A 20,370-nucleotide genomic window follows, 5' to 3' on the forward strand; every position below is an offset into this window, starting at 1 on the left:
TATTACTTCTTAATGTACCTGTTTCTCCTGGGCCCCAATCTTCGGGACAGGACTGTAAGGGATCAATGTGACAGGACAGGGCAGGCAGTCTCCGTCTCCTAGCCCCAGAGGATGTTTTCCTGGAGTGGGTAATTCTGTGTCACTGGACAGGTCTGGGACTTCTGTCACACATCCTGAGGGTGTTGTCTCTGGTTGGACCTTTTCTTTGGAGACCGAATGTCTGTGCTCTGGGCCTGTGCTTGTTTGCACTCAGCTTGGGGGGGGCCTGTCTTTTGTGCAGCTGGAGTGTGTAGAAGGTAAAGTTGTTTTGAGATTTTGCAGTTTTGAAAAAATGTATTTTTTAATTTCATACTGTATTTTTAGGGGTGAGGGGGAGAGAGAGAGAGAGAGATCGATTTGTTGTTCCACTTATTTATGCATTCACTGGTTGAGTCTTGTATGTTCCCCAACTGGGAATCGAACCTGCAACCTTGGCGTATGGGGACGAGGCCCCAGCCAGCTGCCCGGCCAGGGCCTTACCTTCATGCTCAGTTGAGAAGTTGGCTTGGATTGAAGTCTAGGCTGGAAATAACTCCTCCTTCGTTTTGAAGGCATGGCTCTCTCTTCGTTCCTAGTGGCCTGAAGTGTTGGGATACTGTGCCCAGGTGTGGCAGTGGGTGGAAGCTCATGCCCTTTGGGTTTGGGAAGACGGTCTTGTTTCTCTGATAATTTTCTCTCACCTTCTCTGGGTGTTGTGAGCCTGGGGGCGTGTCCACCATTCGGTGCGGCGTCCCTGAGTGTGCGTTCTCAGAGTGTCCCTTGCTCCAACATGCCAGTGTCACCAGGCTTGGAACTTCCATGTTCCTGCTTCTCCAGAGGGGAACCCTTTGTCTTCTGCTGGGGTTGGGGTGGGGTAGGCTGCTTGGCTGCAGGGTCTGGTGGCGTGGCCTGCTGCTCCTTACGTGGACTTCCAGTCCATGCTCCTGACGTCCACCCCGCAGGCACCGGGCACCTTCTGTTCCTGAGCCTCTTCGGTTCTCTGTCCCAGAGGGTTTGTGTTCACTGACCCGCCCGCCCGCCCGCACGCCCGCCCACCCACCCGCAGCTGGGTGCCGGTTGCTCTGTGAGGCTGAGTCAGTGGTCACGTGACCATCTTTTTCCAGTGTCCACATTTCTGATGTAGTCTTCTCCTTTTAAATAAGTTTTTGACTAACTTTATATATTATATAGATACACACACATATATTCACACACGGGAACTTCACGACCATTGTGGTCATTATTTGTGCTTTGGATTAATCACTGATTGAGAGAAGGCCTTGGGAAAGAATAATTTAACTTTTAAAAAGATTAAAAAAAAGATGTTATTTATCAATTTTACAGAGAGTTGGGGGGAGAACGAGAAGCATAGTTGCTTCACTTTGGTTGTTCACTGCTTGCTTGTTGCCTGTGCCTTGACTGGGCAAGCCCGGGGTTTCGAACCGGCAACCTCAGCGCTTCACATTGACGCTCTGCCGCTGCGCCACCACAGGCCTTAACAAGATTTAACAAATATATTGATTGATTTTCTAGAGATAGGGGAGGAGGGAGGGAGGGAGGGAGGGAGAGAGAGAGAAATACTGACTGTTGCTCCATGTACTTATGTGTTCGTTGGTTGCTTCTCATGTGTGCCGTGACCAGGGATGGAGCCCGCAACCTTGGTGCATTGGGGGCAATACTCTACCCACTGAGCTGCCTGGCCAGGGCCCAAACTAATTTAACTTTTAGTCCCTTTTACTTTTTTAAATGCAGTAATAATACCTTTTATTATTGACTCTGACTTGGGCAGGTAGTTCTCACCAGAGGGCTTGTTTTCTCTGTGACTCTGGCATTTACCCTGATTCTCACCTGAAGCAAGTCGGCAGGGAGGGCCTTGCTCTCTCTTGTGCAGAACAGCACGGGCTGTATGTCTGCACGCCTGTTTCTTCCGGGCTCAGTTTACAGTGCTCCGAGACCCCGAAGTCAAAGCAACAGGGAGAAGTGTCTGGCAGGGTTTGTCCCATAGACGCCATCTGTGTCGGTGAGCAGTTTCTTGTTGGCCACGGAATACAGTAAATAAAGAGAGACTTCTCCTGGAGGTTCAGCCAGTGTTGATCAACCACTGTTACTGGTAATGAGTCTGTCTAGAGGAGTTTGTGTATTTACATTTCCAAAGAGTGACTTTAAACCCTGAACTCCAGCTTCTAGAACTAGAAAGATTGCTTTAGCATATGTACTTCGTCTTGGGGGATAAAAAGGGAGACTAGTTATGTCGTTACCGCAGGTACATAGGGTGTCCACAGAAGGCCTCTCTGAAGGAGGGACATGGAAGCTGGACCCGCCTTCCGAGGGGCGGGGCTCGGGGTGGCCAGAGCTGGCTCTGCTTCAGGGCAGGGAGGACCAGCCGGTGTCCCTGGAGCTCGGGGAGGGGAGGGAGTGGGGCAGAGATGGAGTCAGGTGCTGGGCAGAGGCCAGTCAGGCCCTGGCAGCCGGTCAGCGCTGCTCTTGGTGCCGTCGAGGAAGCTGCCGGAGAAAGTCAGGCGAGCGGCAAGCGACAAGTGTCGTTCTGTTTGAAGCATCACCTGGCTCTCTGGGAAGTAGTTAGAGAGGCTGGGTGGACGGGGCCGCGCTACGTCTAGATGAGGGGTGTCGGTGCGGTGGAGACGGTGAGAGCGGAGCACTCGCTTGCAGGAGGGTGGTGACGCCCCGACAGGGGGGTGGCGGGAGGGAGGACCCCGATGCCAGGCGGAGATCCCAGCGTTCAGCAGATGCCAGCTGACTCCCAGCTCCACGGCATCGAGGCCCTCGGGACAGCTTTGGGCCGTTGTGAGTACCAGCGGTGTGCTGCTTTACTGAGCACTCCCGGTATGCTTGTTCCTCACCCGGTCCTCACTGTCCGGGTCCTGGGGCCACAGCAGTGAGCGGGACAGGCGAGGCGGCCTGCTCACCTGGAGCTTACCTGCGGTGGTTGGAGACAGACAGCATAAGAAAGTGGTAGTGCATGGTAGACAGTAGGTACAGGAGAGAGGAGTGAGGGGGAAGGCATTGGGGCCTGTGGGGCTGTCGGTTTCCAGCTTCAGGTGGGGTGACCAGGAGTGGGCCTGCTGTGAAGGGAACAGCCGCAGACTGGAAGGCGTTGGGCCTAAAAGGCGTTAGGTGGAGGGCGTTCTGGACAGGCCTTCATGGGGGGAGAAAACCAGTAGGTGCAGGAGACAGCAGGGGGCCCCACGGCTGCAGTGGGGTGACCGGGAGGAAGGCGGTAGGAGGTGAGGTCAGAGGGCAGGAGGAGACAGCAGGAGGCCCCACGGCTGCAGTGGGGTGACCGGGAGGAAGGCGGTAGGAGGTGAGGGCAGAGGGCAGGAGGAGACAGCAGGGGGCCCCACGGCTGCAGTGGGGTGACCGGGAGGAAGGCGGTAGGAGGTGAGGTCAGAGGGCAGGAGGAGACAGCAGGGGGCCCCATGGCTGCAGTGGGGTGACCGGGAGGAAGGCGGTAGGAGGTGAGGTCAGAGGGCAGGAGGAGACAGCAGGAGGCCCCACGGCTGCAGTGGGGTGACCGGGAGGAAGGCGGTAGGAGGTGAGGTCAGAGGGCAGGAGGAGACAGCAGGAGGCCCCAGGGCTGCAGTGGGGTGACCGGGAGGAAGGCGGTAGGAGGTGAGGGCAGAGGGCAGGAGGAGACAGCAGGAGGCCCCACGGCTGCAGTGGGGTGACCGGGAGGAAGGCGGTAGGAGGTGAGGTCAGAGGGCAGGAGGAGACAGCAGGAGGCCCCACGGCTGCAGTGGGGTGACCGGGAGGAAGGCGGTAGGAGGTGAGGTCAGAGGGCAGGAGGAGACAGCAGGAGGCCCCACGGCTGCAGTGGGGTGACCGGGAGGAAGGCAGTAGGAGGTGAGGTCAGAGGGCAGGAGGAGACAGCAGGAGGCCCCACGGCTGCAGTGGGGTGACCGGGAGGAAGGCGGTAGGAGGTGAGGTCAGCGGGCAGGAGAGACCAGTGTGGGGGCCTCGTGTAGAGCGTTATAAAGACTTTTTTTCCCTTGCATACTGAACACTAGGATCATGAGACGTGGTCCCAGGCCTCAGAGCAGCTCAGGCCCTGGCCGGGCAGAGTGGTGGGTGCTGTGAGGGGGGGAAGAGTGGAAACGGTGGTCAGCGTGGGGGAGGTGGGCAGCTCAATGCTACAGGGGCAATGGTCAGGTCAGGTCGTGCTCAGCTGGCAGGGTGTCGGGGGGTGGCCCAGGAAAGGGGGGAGCACAGAGCAGCTAGTTAGGCCGGGTGTCCACAGAAGTCCTCTCTGAAGGGGTGATGTGACTGTCACGGAGGTGTGGGTGGTCCCTGGTGTGAGTAGTGCCTGGTGGGTGGTGGCACGTGGCCGGAGAAGGTGGTAAGGCAAAACCAGATCGTGGGACCCCCTCTGCAGAATGTGGACCATTGCCGTATTTTAAACAGGACAGCAGCACCGTGCAGCTTACTTTGTGTTGGTAGAATGAATAGTCACCCTGAATGCAGAGGATGGATTTTAGACGAGGCCCAGCGGCAGGAAAGCCAGTTAGGGCGAGGTTGCTTGCTCTCTCTAGTGGAGAGGGCGCGGGTCTGAATCGAGGCCGTGGGATGGGAGGGGAAGGCTGGTTTTGGAGGGTTAGACATCAGGCTCGACAGGCGACACGAATGGTCACGTCCTCTCTGTTCACGGCGGTTTTGAACCTGTCGCAGAAATGCCCTTTAGGCGGAATGGTGGTGGGAGGGTTGCTGTAAGTTCAGCCCAAGCAATGTGGACGCTGGTCCCAGTGGTCAGATCAACTCAGAGCTCTGGAAATTAACCAAAGGTTGAGACGATCCAAAGGTTGGATTTATTCAAGGAAAACGGCTGGCCGCACACTCGACCTCTTCTCATTCTCCTCCACGGTCTGCGGTGACTGAGGGACCAGCAGCCGTGTCGCCGGTGGAGACGCGAAGGCGGAGGGGCAGCGTAACGGTCTGCGTGCTGGAGGCGTGTCCAGCGCACACAGGGCTCCTTGCAGTACTCGGGGCGGAAATGGCAGCCCCTGACCAGTCCTCACCGAGCGCTCAGTGACGGAGCAGGACCTTAGGAGCTGCAGACAAGAGGGCTCCACAGAGAGAGCTCAGGAAGGTCACTGAGCGGATAGCAGCAGAAGTCCCTTGGTAGGGAGCATTTGGTTTCCAGAGTTGCTACGTTATATTATCAAACTTACCCAGTTTCCCATTAGAAATGAGGAGCTGTACAAAGTAACAGGAAAATGGGGTTTATACACGGGAAAAAAAAGTAGTAAAAACTTTCTTTGCAAGGGTCCAGATGTTAAACTTACGAGACAAGGAATTGGTTGTTGCAAATATGCCCTCGAGAACTAAAAGATACATGTAAAGAGTTGAAAGAGCCTGACCAGAAGGTGGCGCAGTGGATAGAGCATCGGACTGGAATGCGGAGGACCCAGGTTCAAGACCCCGAGGTCGCCAGCTTGAGCGCGGGCTCATCTGGTTTGAGCAAAAGCTCACCAGCTTGGACCCAAGGTCGCTGGCTTGAGGGGTTACTTGGTCTGCTGTAGCCCCCCGGTCAAGGCACATATGAGAAAGCCATCAATGAACAACTAAGGTGTTGCAACGAAAAACTAATGATTGCCTGACCATGCGATGGCACAGTGGATAGAGAGTCGGACTGGGATGCCAAGGACCCAGGTTAGAGACCCCGAGGACGCCAGCTTGAGCATGGGCTCATCTGGCTTGAGCAAAGCTCACCAGCTTGGACCCAAGGTCTCTGGCTCCAGCAAGGGGTTACTCGGTTTGCTGAAGGCCTGTGGTCAAGGCACATATGAGAAAGCAGTCAATGAACAACTAAGGTGTTGCAATGTGCAACGAAAAACTAATGATTGATGCTTCTCATCTCTCCATTCCTGTCTGTCTGTCCCTGTCTATCCCTCTCTCTGACTCTGTAAAAAAAAACAACAAACAAAAAAAACTAATGATTGATGCTTCTCATCTCTCTCCGTTCCAGTTTGTCCCTATCTATCCCTCTCTCTGTCTCTGTAAAAAAAAAAAAAAAAAAAGAAAAAGAAAAGAATTGAAGGAAAACATGGGAATGATAATTCACTAAACAGAGAATACCAACCAACGAATATTGTTAAAAGGAAAAAAACAAAACCAAAATAGAGCAGTGAGGGGATAGAGCAGGGGGGATAGAGCAGTGGGGGGATAGAGCAGTTAGGGATAGAGCAGGGGGGATAGAGCAGGGGGGATAGAGCAGTGGGGGAATAGAGCAGGGGGGATAGAGCAGGGGGGATAGAGCAGGGGGGATAGAGCAGGGGGGATAGAGCAGTGGGGGAATAGAGCAGTTAGGGATAGAGCAGGGGGGATAGAGCAGGGGGGATAGAGCAGTGGGGGAATAGAGCAGGGGGGATAGAGCAGGGGGAATAGAGCAGTGGGAGATAGAGCAGGGGGGATAGAACAGTGAGGGGATAGAGCAGGGGGAATAGAGCAGTGGGGGGAATAGAGCAGGGGGGATAGAGCAGTGGGGGATAGAGCAGGGGGGATAGAGCAGTGGGGGATAGAGCAGTGGGGGGAATAGAGCAGTGGGGGGAATAGAACAGGGGGGAATAGAGCAGGGGGGAATAGAGCAGGGGGGATAGAGCAGTGGGGAGATAGAGCAGGGGGGGATAGAGCAGTGGGGGGATAGAGCAGTGGGTAATAGAGCAGTGGGGGGAATAGAGCAGGGGGGATAGAGCAGGGGGATAGAGCAGGGGGGAATAGAGCAGGGGGGATAGAGCAGGGGGGATAGAGCAGGAGGGGGATAGAGCAGGGGGGATAGAGCAGGGGGGAATAGAGTAGGGGGGATAGAGCAGGGGGATAGAGCAGGGGGGAATAGAGTAGGGGGGATAGAGCAGGGGGGATAGAGCAGGGGGGATAGAGCAGGAGGGGGATAGAGCAGGGGGGATAGAGCAGGGGGATAGAGCAGGGGGGAATAGAGCAGGGGGGAATAGAGCAGGGGGAATAGAGCAGGGGGGATAGAGCAGGTGGGGAATAGAGCAGGGGGGATAGAGCAGTGGGGGATAGAGCAGGGGGGATAGAGCAGTGGGGGGATAGAGCAGGAGGGATAGAGCAGTAGGGGGAATAGAGCGGGGGGAATAGAGCGGGGGGAGTAGAGCAGGGGGGAATAGAGCAGTGGGGGGGGTAAGAGGGGGGAATAGAGCAGTGGGGGGGGTAAGAGGGGGGAATAGAGCAGGGGAGAGGAGAGCAGTGGAGGGTAAGAGCGGGGGGGGGGATAGAGGACAGGAGAAGCATATTGTTGTCACTTTGTCTTCTATCTGACTTAAAAAAAACCCAGCATAAAACAATAATTTAAGTTAGTTTTAATAGAGTTTAAGTAAAACTATACTGATGAGCATAGAACATATAAGGATGTGATTTGTGTGGCAATAATAGCACAAAGGAGGGGGGAGGAACAGTTATGTAGGAGCAAAATTTATCTCTTAATTAAAGTTAAGTTTATATTAACCCAAACTACATTTTCTTTTCTTTATTCCCCCCCCCTTCCTTTTCCAAGTGAGAGGAGGGGAGATAGACTCCTGCCATGTGCCCCAGTCGGGATCCACCCAACAAGCCCTGTCTAGGGCTGATGCTCTGCCCATCTGGGGCCATGCTTGCAACTGAGCTATTATTAGCACCTGAGACAGAGGCTCCATGGAGCCATCCTCAGTGCCCATGGCCAATGTGCTCGAATCAGTTGAGCCCTGGCTGTGTAAGGGGGAAAGAGAGAGAGAAGGGGGAGGGGAGAAGCAGACGGTGGCTTTTCTGGTGTGCCTTGATCAGAAATCAAGCCCAGGACATCCACATGCCGGGTTGACCCTCTACCACTGAACCAACTGGCCAGGGTAAGATGTTAATTATAGCCTAACCAGGTGGTTGTGCCGTGTTTAGAGTGTCAACCTCAGACCCCAATTTGAAACCCTGAAGTCGCTCACTGACTTGAGTGTGGGCTTACCAGCTTGAGTGCAGGGTTGCCAACTTGAGCGTGGGATTATAGACATGACCCCATGGTCGCTGGCTTGAGCAAGGGGTCACTGGCTCGGCTAGAGCCCCCGCCCCCGCCCACATCAAGGCACATATAAGGAGTAATCAATGAACAACTAAAAGTGCCGCAAGCACAAGTTGATGCTTCTCATCTCTCTCTCTCTCTCTCTCTCTCTCTCTCTGTCTCCTTTTCTCTCCAAAAAGAAAAAAAAATCGATTAAAAACTTTTGTGCTGGAAAATGCAAAGAAGAATCAAGAAAGTGATAAGGCTTACCACGAAAGAGAGAAAATACTTGAAAATAATGTATCTGATCAAGGCTGGATCCAGAATATTAAACGAGAAGTGGACCAAGTGTTTGAGTTTGTTTCTTAAAAGCAGATGCCCAGAGGTCCCATAAGCACACGAAAAGCCATCAGGCGAATGTGAATCCAGGCCACAGTGGGACACCCCCTCACGCCCCCCGGGCGGGTTGTGGTGACGTAAGGGGGGTGGGGACGCGTTGGCAGTGTGGTTCTTTCCTGGGGGTGAGACAGAATGGGGCTGCCCTTTGGGAGAACAGCTTGTCACCCCTCAACACACAGCGACCGTGTGGTCCAGCGGTCCCGCCCCTAAGTGTCCCCTCAAGAGAAACGAAAACATGTTCACAGGGCAGCTGGTCCACGAATCGTCCACAGCAATATTGTTCATAATGGCCTCAAAGCGGAAACGCCCCCAAACCTGTCAGGTGATGACCAGATAACAAAGTGTGTTGTGTCACCTGACGCGATGCCATTCAGCCGTGCGAGGGGTGATTCTCGCCGCTGTGTACGTGACGAAGAGAAAGGAGCCGGTCCAAGAGGACCACGTGGAGGCTCTGTTTCTATGGAGTGCTGAGGAGAGGTCAAGGCGAGAGGGAGCGAAGGGGCCGCTGAGTGACCACGGATGGGCGGGGCTTCTTTCTGGGGAGATGAGCATGTTCTGGGCTGGATTGTGGCGGACGCACAGCTCTGAGGATGCACAGCCAGTGAATGAAGTGTGGGCTTCCAGTGATGAATTGTGTGATGCGAGACTTCCATCCCGACAAAGCCAATAAAAGCATCCCAGTGGGCACTGGGCGGAGACAGACATGGCTTTGCCGTCTGGGGCATGACCACCTCTGGTCGTCTTTGAGATCTTCACCCCAGGTCCTGAGGGGTCTGACCGTCTGGGGCATGACCACCTCTAGTCTTTGAGATCTTCACCCCAGGTCCTGAGGGGTCTGACCGTCTGGGGCATGACCACCTCTGGTCGTCTTTGAGATCTTCACCCCAGGTCCTGAGGGGTCTGGCCGTCTGGGGCATGACCACCTCTAGTCTTTGAGATCTTCACCCCAGGTCCTGAGGGGTCTGGCCGTCTGGGGCATGACCACCTCTAGTCGTCTTTGAGATCTTCACCCCAGGTCCTGAGGGGTCTGACCGTCTGGGGCATGACCACCTCTAGTCGTCTTTGAGATCTTCACCCCAGGTCCTGAGGGGTCTGACCGTCTGGGGCATGACCACCTCTAGTCGTCTTTGAGATCTTCACCCCAGGTCCTGAGGGGTCTGGCCGTCTGGGGCATGACCACCTCTAGTCGTCTTTGAACTCTTCATCCCAGGTCCTGAGGGGTCTGACCGTCTGGGGCATGACCACCTCTAGTCGTCTTTGAGATCTTCATCCCAGGTCCTGAGGGGTCTGACCGTCTGGGGCATGACCACCTCTAGTCTTTGAGATCTTCACCCCAGGTCCTGAGGGGTCTGACCGTCTGGGGCATGACCACCTCTAGTCTTTGAGATCTTCACCCCAGGTCCTGAGGGGTCTGACCGTCTGGGGCATGACCACCTCTAGTCGTCTTTGAGATCTTCACCCCAGGTCCTGAGGGGTCTGGCCGTCTGGGGCATGACCACCTCTAGTCGTCTTTGAGATCTTCACCCCAGGTCCTGAGGGGTCTGGCCGTCTGGGGCATGACCACCTCTAGTCGTCTTTGAACTCTTCATCCCAGGTCCTGAGGGGTCTGACCGTCTGGGACATGACCACCTCTAGTCGTCTTTGAGATCTTCATCCCAGGTCCTGAGGGGTCTGACCGTCTGGGGCATGACCACCTCTAGTCTTTGAGATCTTCACCCCAGGTCCTGAGGGGTCTGGCCGTCTGGGGCATGACCACCTCTAGTCGTCTTTGAGATCTTCACCCCAGGTCCTGAGGGGTCTGGCCGTCTGGGGCATGGCCACCTCTAGTTGTCTTTGAGATCTTCACCCCAGGTCCTGAGGGGTCTGACCGTCTGGGGCATGGCCACCTCTAGTCTTTGAGATCTTCACCCCAGGTCCTGAGGGGTCTGGCCGTCTGGGGCATGGCCACCTCTAGTTGTCTTTGAGATCTTCACCCCAGGTCCTGAGGGGTCTGACCGTCTGGGGCATGACCACCTCTAGTCTTTGAGATCTTCACCCCAGGTCCTGAGGGGTCTGGCCGTCTGGGGCATGGCCACCTCTAGTTGTCTTTGAGATCTTCACCCCAGGTCCTGAGGGGTCTGACCGTCTGGGGCATGACCACCTCTAGTCTTTGAGATCTTCACCCCAGGTCCTGAGGGGTCTGGCCGTCTGGGGCATGGCCACCTCTAGTTGTCTTTGAGATCTTCACCCCAGGTCCTGAGGGGTCTGACCGTCTGGGACATGACCACCTCTAGTCGTCTTTGAGATCTTCACCCCAGGTCCTGAGGGGTCTGGCCGTCTGGGGCATGACCACCTCTAGTTGTCTTTGAGATCTTCACCCCAGGTCCTGAGGGGTCTGGCCGTCTGGGGCATGACCACCTCTAGTCGTCTTTGAACTCTTCATCCCAGGTCCTGAGGGGTCTGACCGTCTGGGGCATGGCCACCTCTAGTTGTCTTTGAGATCTTCACCCCAGGTCCTGAGGGGTCTGGCCGTCTGGGGCATGACCACCTCTAGTCGTCTTTGAGATCTTCACCCCAGGTCCTGAGGGGTCTGGCCGTCTGGGGCATGACCACCTCTAGTCTTTGAGATGATCACCCCAGGTCCTGAGGGGTCTGGCCGTCTGGGGCATGACCACCTCTAGTCTTTGAGATCTTCACCCCAGGTCCTGAGGGGTCTGGCCGTCTGGGGCATGACCACCTCTAGTCGTCTTTGAACTCTTCATCCCAGGTCCTGAGGGGTCTGACCGTCTGGGACATGACCACCTCTAGTCTTTGAGATGATCACCCCAGGTCCTGAGGGGTCTGGCCGTCTGGGGCATGACCACCTCTAGTCTTTGAGATCTTCACCCCAGGTCCTGAGGGGTCTGGCCGTCTGGGGCATGACCACCTCTAGTCGTCTTTGAACTCTTCATCCCAGGTCCTGAGGGGTCTGACCGTCTGGGGCATGGCCACCTCTAGTTGTCTTTGAGATCTTCACCCCAGGTCCTGAGGGGTCTGGCCGTCTGGGGCATGACCACCTCTAGTCGTCTTTGAGATCTTCACCCCAGGTCCTGAGGGGTCTGACCGTCTGGGGCATGACCACCTCTAGTCGTCTTTGAGATCTTCACCCCAGGTCCTGAGGGGTCTGGCCGTCTGGGGCATGACCACCTCTAGTCGTCTTTGAGATCTTCACCCCAGGTCCTGAGGGGTCTGTTCTGAGGCCTGTGTATGTCACGTGGGCTTTTTGCTTGTGCTTTGCTGTGGTCCTCATCATTGCCCACTGATGGGAAAACTGAGGCACAGAGAGGTTAGGTTGGTGGCCCAGGGTCAGTCCCTTGTAAAGACCTGGACTGGAGGTTGTGTCCTGGCTTGATTTCAGAGTTTGCTCTGTTGACCACTGTACTGACCACCTTCATATCATTTTAGCAACATCTTCCTTCAAAATTAGACTTTTTGGCCAAGTTTTGGCTTTTGACTTACCCAGTGAACTCATTTAGAAGTCTTTATTTAGACGAATTCTTAGTGTGAATTTCAGACTTCCTGCTTTGCTGTTTTGTAATAAGCTGTGACAGGCTCCTGTCACTCTCTGCTTCCTAGGATGCAGGACTGTCCGTCAGTCAGTGCAGCTCACAAACAAGGAGAAATCGTTGACCAGCACGGTACTCTGGAAGGGTGACAGAAGGGGATTCTGAAAGTCTGGTTTTTTTTAGCAAACCCTGTGCCCGAGGCCACATTCCTCGCTGCCCACTCCACGCACTGGCGGCTTGTTTTGGGGCAGAGGGTGCTGGCCAGTCCAGGTTACTCATTAACCAGCCCAGCTCCTAAGTCCACTGTGGGGACTCCTGTGACAGTTCGTTGTCTTCCGTGGCCTGCCACATTCGAGATAGATAGATGGGGCGGGACAGAGGTCGTCCTGCAGACCTGGTGAGGCTGTCACCGCTGACACCTGACCCAGGGAAGGTGGGCTTCTGAAGTCGGGGCAGGGCAGGAAAGCCTGTCCCTCCCCCACAGGAAGTCTTTATCTGAAAAGATAAGATTTTTTGCTGGACCTGCTCCTAGTAATGTGGGGTGACCGAGGTGCGGGTGAGGCCCTCTGTCTGGGAAGAAGTGCAGCTTGGGTGAGCGTGGCCTGGCATCGCCAGGAAGGCCCGCCGGCCCAGTGCACACTGTCCTCACCACGCAGGGTGGCGGCTCGGTGCCGCACAGTGGGAGAGGCCTCCTGACGTCGCGATTCGGTGTGTGAATTACCAGTCGCCGTCGTCGCACTGGGCTCCGTAAGACCCCCCTTCAGGCAGACGCCTGGGGCTCCAGGGTCGGCCCCTAGGGGCAGCCTTGCTGCACAGTGAACGCAGAACCACCTCCAGTTACAGGCTGGTGTCTGTGGAAGTGCAGACCGGACCCTCATGCTGGTGTTGCCCCGTGAGAAGGGGCGTTGAGGCGAGAGCCCGGTCAGTGGACACACCAGAGAGAAGCACAGATTCCTGCACACGTGTGGGAAGTACACACCCAGACACAGCCAGGCACAGGCACACACGCACACCCCCCTGTGCCGGGGCTCCGTCCACACTCCATCCAGACCCTGTGAAGTCCCCTGTAGTCTGAGTGCATACAGCAGAAAGCTCCCAGACTGTCTCTCATGGGTCTTTCTGCCAGGTCGGAAAGCTGGCTTCAGCAAAGATAGTACTTTTTAAGAAAAATTTAAGAACAATTGGCCCTTGACCTTCGGCCAGGATTGTTCCCAGGAACCGGCCGGAGGGCTGGGCAGGAAGCAAGACGGTGGCCCAGGAGGTTTGGGCCTCTCTGGCCCCTTCGCAGACTACACCCCTCCGTCCCCAGACCTGACCATTGTAGTTTTTGTTAAAGCTCTGTAGCCCCCACTCTCACCCCCAGCTGACCTGGCAGCTCCCTCAAGGGGGTGGGAGATGGTTCTAGTCAGAGCCCCTGACCCTTAAAACAGTGGCCTCTGAGAGTGTCATGACCTCTGTCCCACCAGGGGCTTTCTAGGTAGGAGTGTTCCTAGAATCCAGACTTTAAGCTCTATTTAGTAGCAAGTTACTAGTAAAAGATAGTGATTTTCTGGGCATGCCCTGGAGAGGGGGCTGCCTTGCTGAGGGCTGAGATGAGGCCCAGAAGGGGTGGTGATGAGGCCAGGTGGGTGGGCAGGTAGCCTGTCTGGAGGGAAGTGCCAGTGAACCCAGCCTTGGGCATCTGAGCTCCTGGGGGCGGCTGCTGAGAACCCTCCTTCCCTGGAGGTGCAGCGCCTGGACCGCGGCACCTGCACAGGGTCTTGAACGGCAAACTGGATCCTGCTTTCAAAGAGTGGTGGAAATTCACAGGCCTGTTTTTACAGACACCTCACCTTCTCCTGTCTGGTGAGTGCTTTCTTGTACAGTATTTCTGCAGGGCTTGTTGAGACGAGCCCGTGCTCTCGGCCTCGGTTTCCACACCAGTCACGGTGGAGGGGAGGGAGCAGGGTCCCGTCATGCGTGCTCACGTGTTGCATCCACATACATGTTGTTGAGGTAGGGCGGCTTAGCAGCAGACCCAGGGTGGAGCCGGAGCCGACTCACCGTGTCGTGGAGAGTCCCACGCCCCGTCGCGCGCTGCGAGGGGGAGCGGCCAGAGCTTGTCGGCTGGTGGACGTCATAAGGACAGAAAGTGGAAAGTCGTCAGTAGGAAAAGTTTATACTTCAGAGACTGATCTGTGGCCGTAAAAGTCAAGTTTAGGAGTAAACTGTTAGCTGGAAACGTGCAGCAGGTATTTGAGCGCCACTTGTTCCGGAGCTGGGACAAAAAGGGGGGTTGCCGATGTGCCTGCAGACCCCCTCCCTCCCGCGCCGCGCTCAGGAACGTGCCGCGTGGACGGCTGGCCCGCTGGCCCTCGGCCAGGGGCTCTGGTCAGAGGCAGGTTGCTTCGTTCCCCGGGCTTCAGACAGCAGCGGTTCTGCCGCTCACAGGCCCTGTCGGTCTCGCCAGGGCACGGGTGCGTGCGTGGAAATCGGGTAAAGTAACGCATTTGTGTTCTTTTTCAGGCAAAAGTAAAGAGGCAGAAATAAAGAGGATAAACAAGGAGCTGGCAAACATTCGATCAAAATTTAAAGGTAAGTGTGTGACTTCTTTCATGAAACTTTCTTTTGTAAATTTTATGTAGGAGGGATTTAATCTTTTAATATTATTCTTTCTTTTCCCACTTTAAACCAACGTTCTTAGTACAGTTACTGTCACGGCTCTTAGAATTTAAAAGTGTTTCAAGTCAAGTTGTTGGTTATTCTCGAGTGTTTTGAGGTTTATGCAGAGTTGATTAGATGGCGCAGTCTCTTCCGGGCCCTGGGCTCTTCCGGGAGCTGGGAGGAAGCCCGTCTGACCAGTGACCTTCCCCAAAGGCCTTGGCCCCACACGGCTCTGAGCGGCTCTGAGCGTGCGAACCAGCAGACCCCACGCGCGGGGCTCAGACCTGGGCTCTTCCCGGAGCTGGGAGGAAGCCCGTCTGAGCCAGTGACCTTCCCCGAAGGCCTCGGCCCCACACGGCTCTGAGCGTGCGAACCAGCAGACCCCACGCGCGGGGCTCAGACCTGGCCAATCCCGGAGCTGGGAGGAAGCCCGTCTGAGCCAGTGACCTTCCCCGAAGGCCTCGGCCCCACACGGCTCTGAGCGTGCGAACCAGCAGACCCCACGCGCGGGGCTCAGAGCAGTCATCTCAGACGAAGACGTGCTCTTCCTGAGGCCACTAGTTATTTGTTCGGAGTGGTTTTTATTTTAAGACTTTATTTCTTGATTTTGCAGAGAGAAGAGGGTTGGGGAGAGTGAGAAGTGTCCGCTCATGATTGCTTTTCTTCAGTTCACCGCTTGTTGCTCGTTGTTGGAGCCTTGACTGGGCAAGCCCGGGGTTCTGAACTGGCGACCTCAGGGTTCCAGATTGATGCTCTGTCCGCTGTGCCACCACAGGCCTGGTTGTTTGGAGTTTTATAAAGTGATCTGAGCACTTGCTGTGTTGAAACATTAAGTAATCTTACCACTGAGTCTGGGGGGAGTACACCTTCCCCCGGCACCCACTCATTTTGAAGAATGGTAAAGCATCGATTTTCAGCCGTTAGGACGTATTTGTGGAAGGCCAGTTAGCCCTTTAAGCCTTAGTTTCTCAGTTACTTTTTACAGGTTTGAGACCTGGTTCAAGTCTCTGAGCAGACTTTAGAGATTGGGTGGAACTGCCCAGGACCTGTGGGTGGAGGAGGGGCCTGGGCCCAGCGCCAAGGGGCCACGGGCGCAGGGAGACAGGCTGCTTGCTGGCGGCTCCCTTGTGTTGCCAGGTGATGGGGAAGCGGTGTGGTTCTAGGGGTGACTGGCTGGTCTGCCTCTGCTGAGCCCGAGGAAGCACCTGTTGTGAGACTGTCACCCAGGCCCAGGGATGCTCTCAAGCGTCTGTGACGCTCCTTAAATCGCAGTGAAATGGTTTGCTTGTATGTCTGTTTTTAGGGAGCTATCTATAACTCATTGCTTATTTTTAAATATATTTTTTCTTATTAAGACTTTATTTTTTAAAAGGAGTTTTATGTTCACAGCACAATTAAGAGGAAGGTACAGAAATTTCTCATATGCTCCCTGCCTGCCCCACGCCCAGCCCCCCCATTATGGACAACCCCACGACATGGTATCTGCACTGGCCTGTCCTCATCACCCAGGGGCCAGAGTTCACATCCCGGTGCATCTTGGCATTGTCGTCTGTGCATTTGGACACGTATAGTGACCTGCATCCACCATGGTAGCATCCCTGCCCTGAAATCCCTGCGTTCATCCGTTCCCCTGGCAACCGCTGAGCTTTTCATGTCCCCATCGCTCTTTGCCTTTTCCCCAGACTGTCACAGAGTTGGAATCACACAGGGTGTGTGTAGCCTTTTCAGACTGGCTTCTTTTCCTTAGTAATAAGCGTTTAAGGGAATGTCTCTTCATGATCTGATAGCTCGTTTCTCGTGATCACGGAATAGTAATCCACTGTCTGGGTGGATCGCAGTGTGTTTACCCATCACCCGCTGAAGGACATCTCTGTCACTCCCAGGTCTGGGCGACTATGACTAGAACTGCTGTGAATAGCCCTGTGCAGGTTTGAGTGGACGTGAACGTCCAGCTCCTTCGGGTAAACTCCGGGGAGCACCTTTGCTGGACGTTTGGTTTTGTGAGAAATCACCAAACCTCCTTCTAAAGCAGCTGCACCCCCTGCACCCCCACAGCAGCGAGGGGGACACCTGCTGCTCCGTGTCCCCGGCACTGGACACCTGTCATCCAGTAGGTGTGGGTGGCGCCCCGCTGGTGTGACGGGCACTCCCCCACGACAGACTCCTGTGTGCGTGCTCCCTGCCTCTGGCAGCGGCTCTGCTGCGGGGCCTGGGCTGTCTCGCGGGGGTGCAGGGCTTGCTCTGATGCCCCTTGTCCCGTCGCTGGCCCTTCAGGCTGGGCTGTCCGAGCAGCCGGCCCTCCCGTGGGGTCGGAGGACGAGGTTCAGTAGCCACAGCAGTGAAGCGTGCGGGGAGGAGGCAGGGCTGGATGGGGGCAGGGAGGCAGCAGGTGGAGATGCGGGCGCTGTGGACGCTCAGAGAGGTCTGGGCTCGGGACCCGCCATCGCTTTGCCGTGGCTGCAGAGCCCAGGCAGACAGAACTGACCGCAGACCCTGTCAGCTGACCACTCTTGGCAGCTCCGGCCTTTGTTGATGTACAGCCTGTGTCTGCTGCACTAATTGTATCTGTGTGTGAAAGACGAATACATTCCTGGATCGATTGTGAGTCCTAATAAATGTTAATTGTATTGTTGTACAAAGGTCACGGCCCTTCAGATGGTCAGTCTTCCAGCCATCTATATAAATGCTTCTGACAAACAAGATTGTGTTGTTTCCTCTGCCTGCATGCCTCAGCCGGGCCACCCTGTGTCGTGCAGGAGGACCCTCCTGTCTGTTAACCAGTTGGCATCAACTGAGTGTGCGTATGCCCCTAGTAGTGGCACATAAGAGAAAACCTCCCTGCCTTGTGTCTAGAAGTGTGTGCTCTGGGGGACTTCCACCCCCTTTACGAAAGGTTAGGTGGTTAGATCCATGCCTTCCCCTGGAAATACCGTGCAAGCCGTGTGCTGACATAAACCATTCTAAACTTTCTCGTACTCACATGAAAAAGTAAAAGGGAGCGACTAAAGTGAATTCTAATGTTTTATTTGATACGGTAACCCTAAAATATCACTGCGACATGTCATCAGTAGGAAAAGAGAACATTGCCTTCACACTTTTCCACACCTAGCCGTTGGCATCTGGTGTGTGTGTTATACGGCAAGCCACCCGCTGCAAGGGGCACGTTTCCAGTGCTCAGGAGCCACAGGGGCTGAAGCCGCCCCATTGGACCAGGCAGACTGAGACCAGCCCTCTACCTGGACAGCGTACAGAGATGCAGAATGAAAATAGTCTTGACAGCATCCTGGAGTGACAGGAACACCACTGGCCTTATCCAAGAGGAGGTCCCTGCTGCAGGCAAGTGCTGCCTGCTGCTGCTGAGCCTGAGCCGCTGACCCCGAGACACAGCGGGGAGCAGAGCCCCGGTACTGCTGCTCCGAGAGCCGCTGACCCCCGAGACACAGCGGGAAGCAGAGCCCCGTTACTGCTGCTCCGAGAGCCGCTGACCCCCAGGACACAGCGGGAAGCAGAGCCCCGTTACTGCTGCTCCGAGAGCCGCTGACCCCCAGGACACAGCGGGAAGCAGAGCCCCGTTACTGCTGCTCCGAGAGCCGCTGACCCCCAGGACACAGCGGGAAGCAGAGCCCCGTTACTGCTGAGCCTGAGCCGCTGACCCCCAGGACACAGCGGGAAGCAGAGCCCCGTTACTGCTGCTCCGAGAGCCGCTGACCCCCAGGACACAGCGGGAAGCAGAGCCCCGTTACTGCTGCTCCGAGAGCCGCTGACCCCCAGGACACAGCGGGAAGCAGAGCCCCGTTACTGCTGCACCGAGACACAGTGGGAAGCAGAGCCCCGTTACTGTTACTGCTGAGCCTGAGCCGCTGACCCCCAGGACACAGCGGGGAGCAGAGCCCCGTTACTGCTGAGCCTGAGCCGCTGACCCCGAGACACAGCGGGGAGCAGAGCCCCATTACTGCTGAGCCTGAGCCGCTGACCCCGAGACACAGCGGGGAGCAGAGCCCCGTTACTGCTGCACCGAGACACAGTGGGAAGCAGAGCCCCGTTACTGCTGAGCCTGAGCCGCTGACCCCCAGGACACAGCGGGGAGCAGAGCCCCGTTACTGTTACTGCTGAGCCTGAGCCGCTGACCCCGAGACACAGCGGGGAGCAGAGCCCCGTTACTGCTGAGCCTGAGCCGCTGACCCCGAGACACAGCGGGGAGCAGAGCCCCATTACTGTTACTGCTGAGCCTGAGCCGCTGACCCCGAGACACAGCGGGGAGCAGAGCCCCGTTACTGCTGAGCCTGAGCCCGCCGTCTCCAGGTGGTCGTCAATCAGGCGACTTCGCCCTCCAGAGCCTCTGGCACGGTCTGGGGACAGCGTTGGTGTCACACTGGTTTGGGAGGGTGCTGCTGCCACCCAGTGGAGGCAGGCTGGGAACTGCAAGCCACCTTCCAGGGCACAGGACAGCCCCCAGCCCTGTGCAGCCTGGGCCGGAGGAGAGAAACGTCCAGGCCCCGAGCCCACCCAGAGTGGAGCCCCTTTCACCATAAACTGAGGCCTCCAGAGACAGTGCTGTCAGGGCCCAAGTGACCTTGAAGTCAGCCTGCCTGTCGTGATGCAGGGAGGCCTCGGACATCTGGACGGTCCGCGGAGCCTCAGGCCTTAAACTCGGGTGAAGGGAGGAGAAGCAGCCTGTCTGGAGATGCTGTTCCCGGGGCCGCAGATGGTTCCTGCAGCGAGCTCTGCACACACACTGCCCAGCACGGAGGCAGGTGACCGGGCACACGAGCTCTGCACACACACTGCCCAGCACGGAGGCAGGTGACCAGGCACACGAGCTCTGCACACACGCTGCCCAGCACGGAGGCAGGTGACCAGGTGACCGGGCACACGAGCTCTGCACACACGCTGCCCAGCACGGAGGCAGGTGACTGGGCACACGAGCTCTGCACATACACTGCCCAGCACGGAGGCAGGTGACCAGGCACACGAGCTCTGCACACAGGCTGCCCAGCACGGAGGCAGGTGACCGGGCACACGAGGGTCGAGACGTGGCCGGGGACATCAGGAACAGTCACAGAACCCCAGCCCCAGGTTCAGGTGGAGACGAGACCAAGGCTCTCCGTTTTAGAGAAGTAATCGGCACACCTGGAAATTCCAGCGGGAAGCTTGGGGAGTGGAAAGGTGGTATAGCAGGTTTTGAGATAAGACCACCTGGAAATTCTGGAGCTGAGACCTGCAGTAACCCTGTGAGAACTCCGTGGAGGGACGTGAGGACGGAAGCAGCTGGAGAGAGTTAGGGTTCTGAGAGATGGGTGAGGAAACACCTGTCCTGACCCCGTTTTCATCTGCTGTCCTCATGAGCTGTGCTGTGGTCTCCCTCGGTCCTGGCACTGCTCAGCCTGGCACACTGCCTGTTCCTGGAAGGCCTGCCGAGGAACGGGCACCAGAGGAGCTGGCAGAGCCTGGGGCACATGCTCGACGCCTTCGTGGCTGTGGCCAGCTGCCCTCCCGTTCTCTCCTTTGGTGTGCACTACAAGCCAAGGACCTGGCTGCCATGATCGTCATCCCCACTTGCCGCTCAGAAAAGCCTCGAAGTAACAGTTTGAGATCGCTGGAATTAGAAGACAGTTCTAGCCAACACTGAACCTGACTTTTGAGGGCTGTCTCAGACTGGGACAGTCGGGAGAGAAGCCACCCTGTGGGCCACAGGGCGTAGACTGGAGAACCTGGCGCTCTAACGAGGGTGGCCATGAGGCCCGGGACTGGGTGGCCTCCGGGGCTGAAGGAGAGACCTCGGGACAGGTG

The 20,370-nt window shown here is 56.4% G+C and overlaps 1 protein-coding gene across 2 annotated transcripts in view; it reads left to right on the top strand.

The window, feature by feature from the left end:
* The window catches only part of AP2A2 (adaptor related protein complex 2 subunit alpha 2), a 72,810-nt gene that overhangs the window by 14,735 nt on the left and 37,705 nt on the right, over nucleotides 1-20,370 (top strand). For both annotated transcript variants that reach the window (XM_066372486.1, XM_066372527.1), the window contains exon 2: nucleotides 14,443-14,511. In XM_066372486.1, coding sequence (XP_066228583.1) covers nucleotides 14,443-14,511 — 69 coding nt within the window. The remainder of the gene's footprint in view (nucleotides 1-14,442; nucleotides 14,512-20,370) is intronic.

Source organism: Saccopteryx leptura, chromosome 1, assembly GCF_036850995.1.
Source record: "Saccopteryx leptura isolate mSacLep1 chromosome 1, mSacLep1_pri_phased_curated, whole genome shotgun sequence".
NCBI classification, from domain to species: domain Eukaryota; kingdom Metazoa; phylum Chordata; class Mammalia; order Chiroptera; family Emballonuridae; genus Saccopteryx; species Saccopteryx leptura.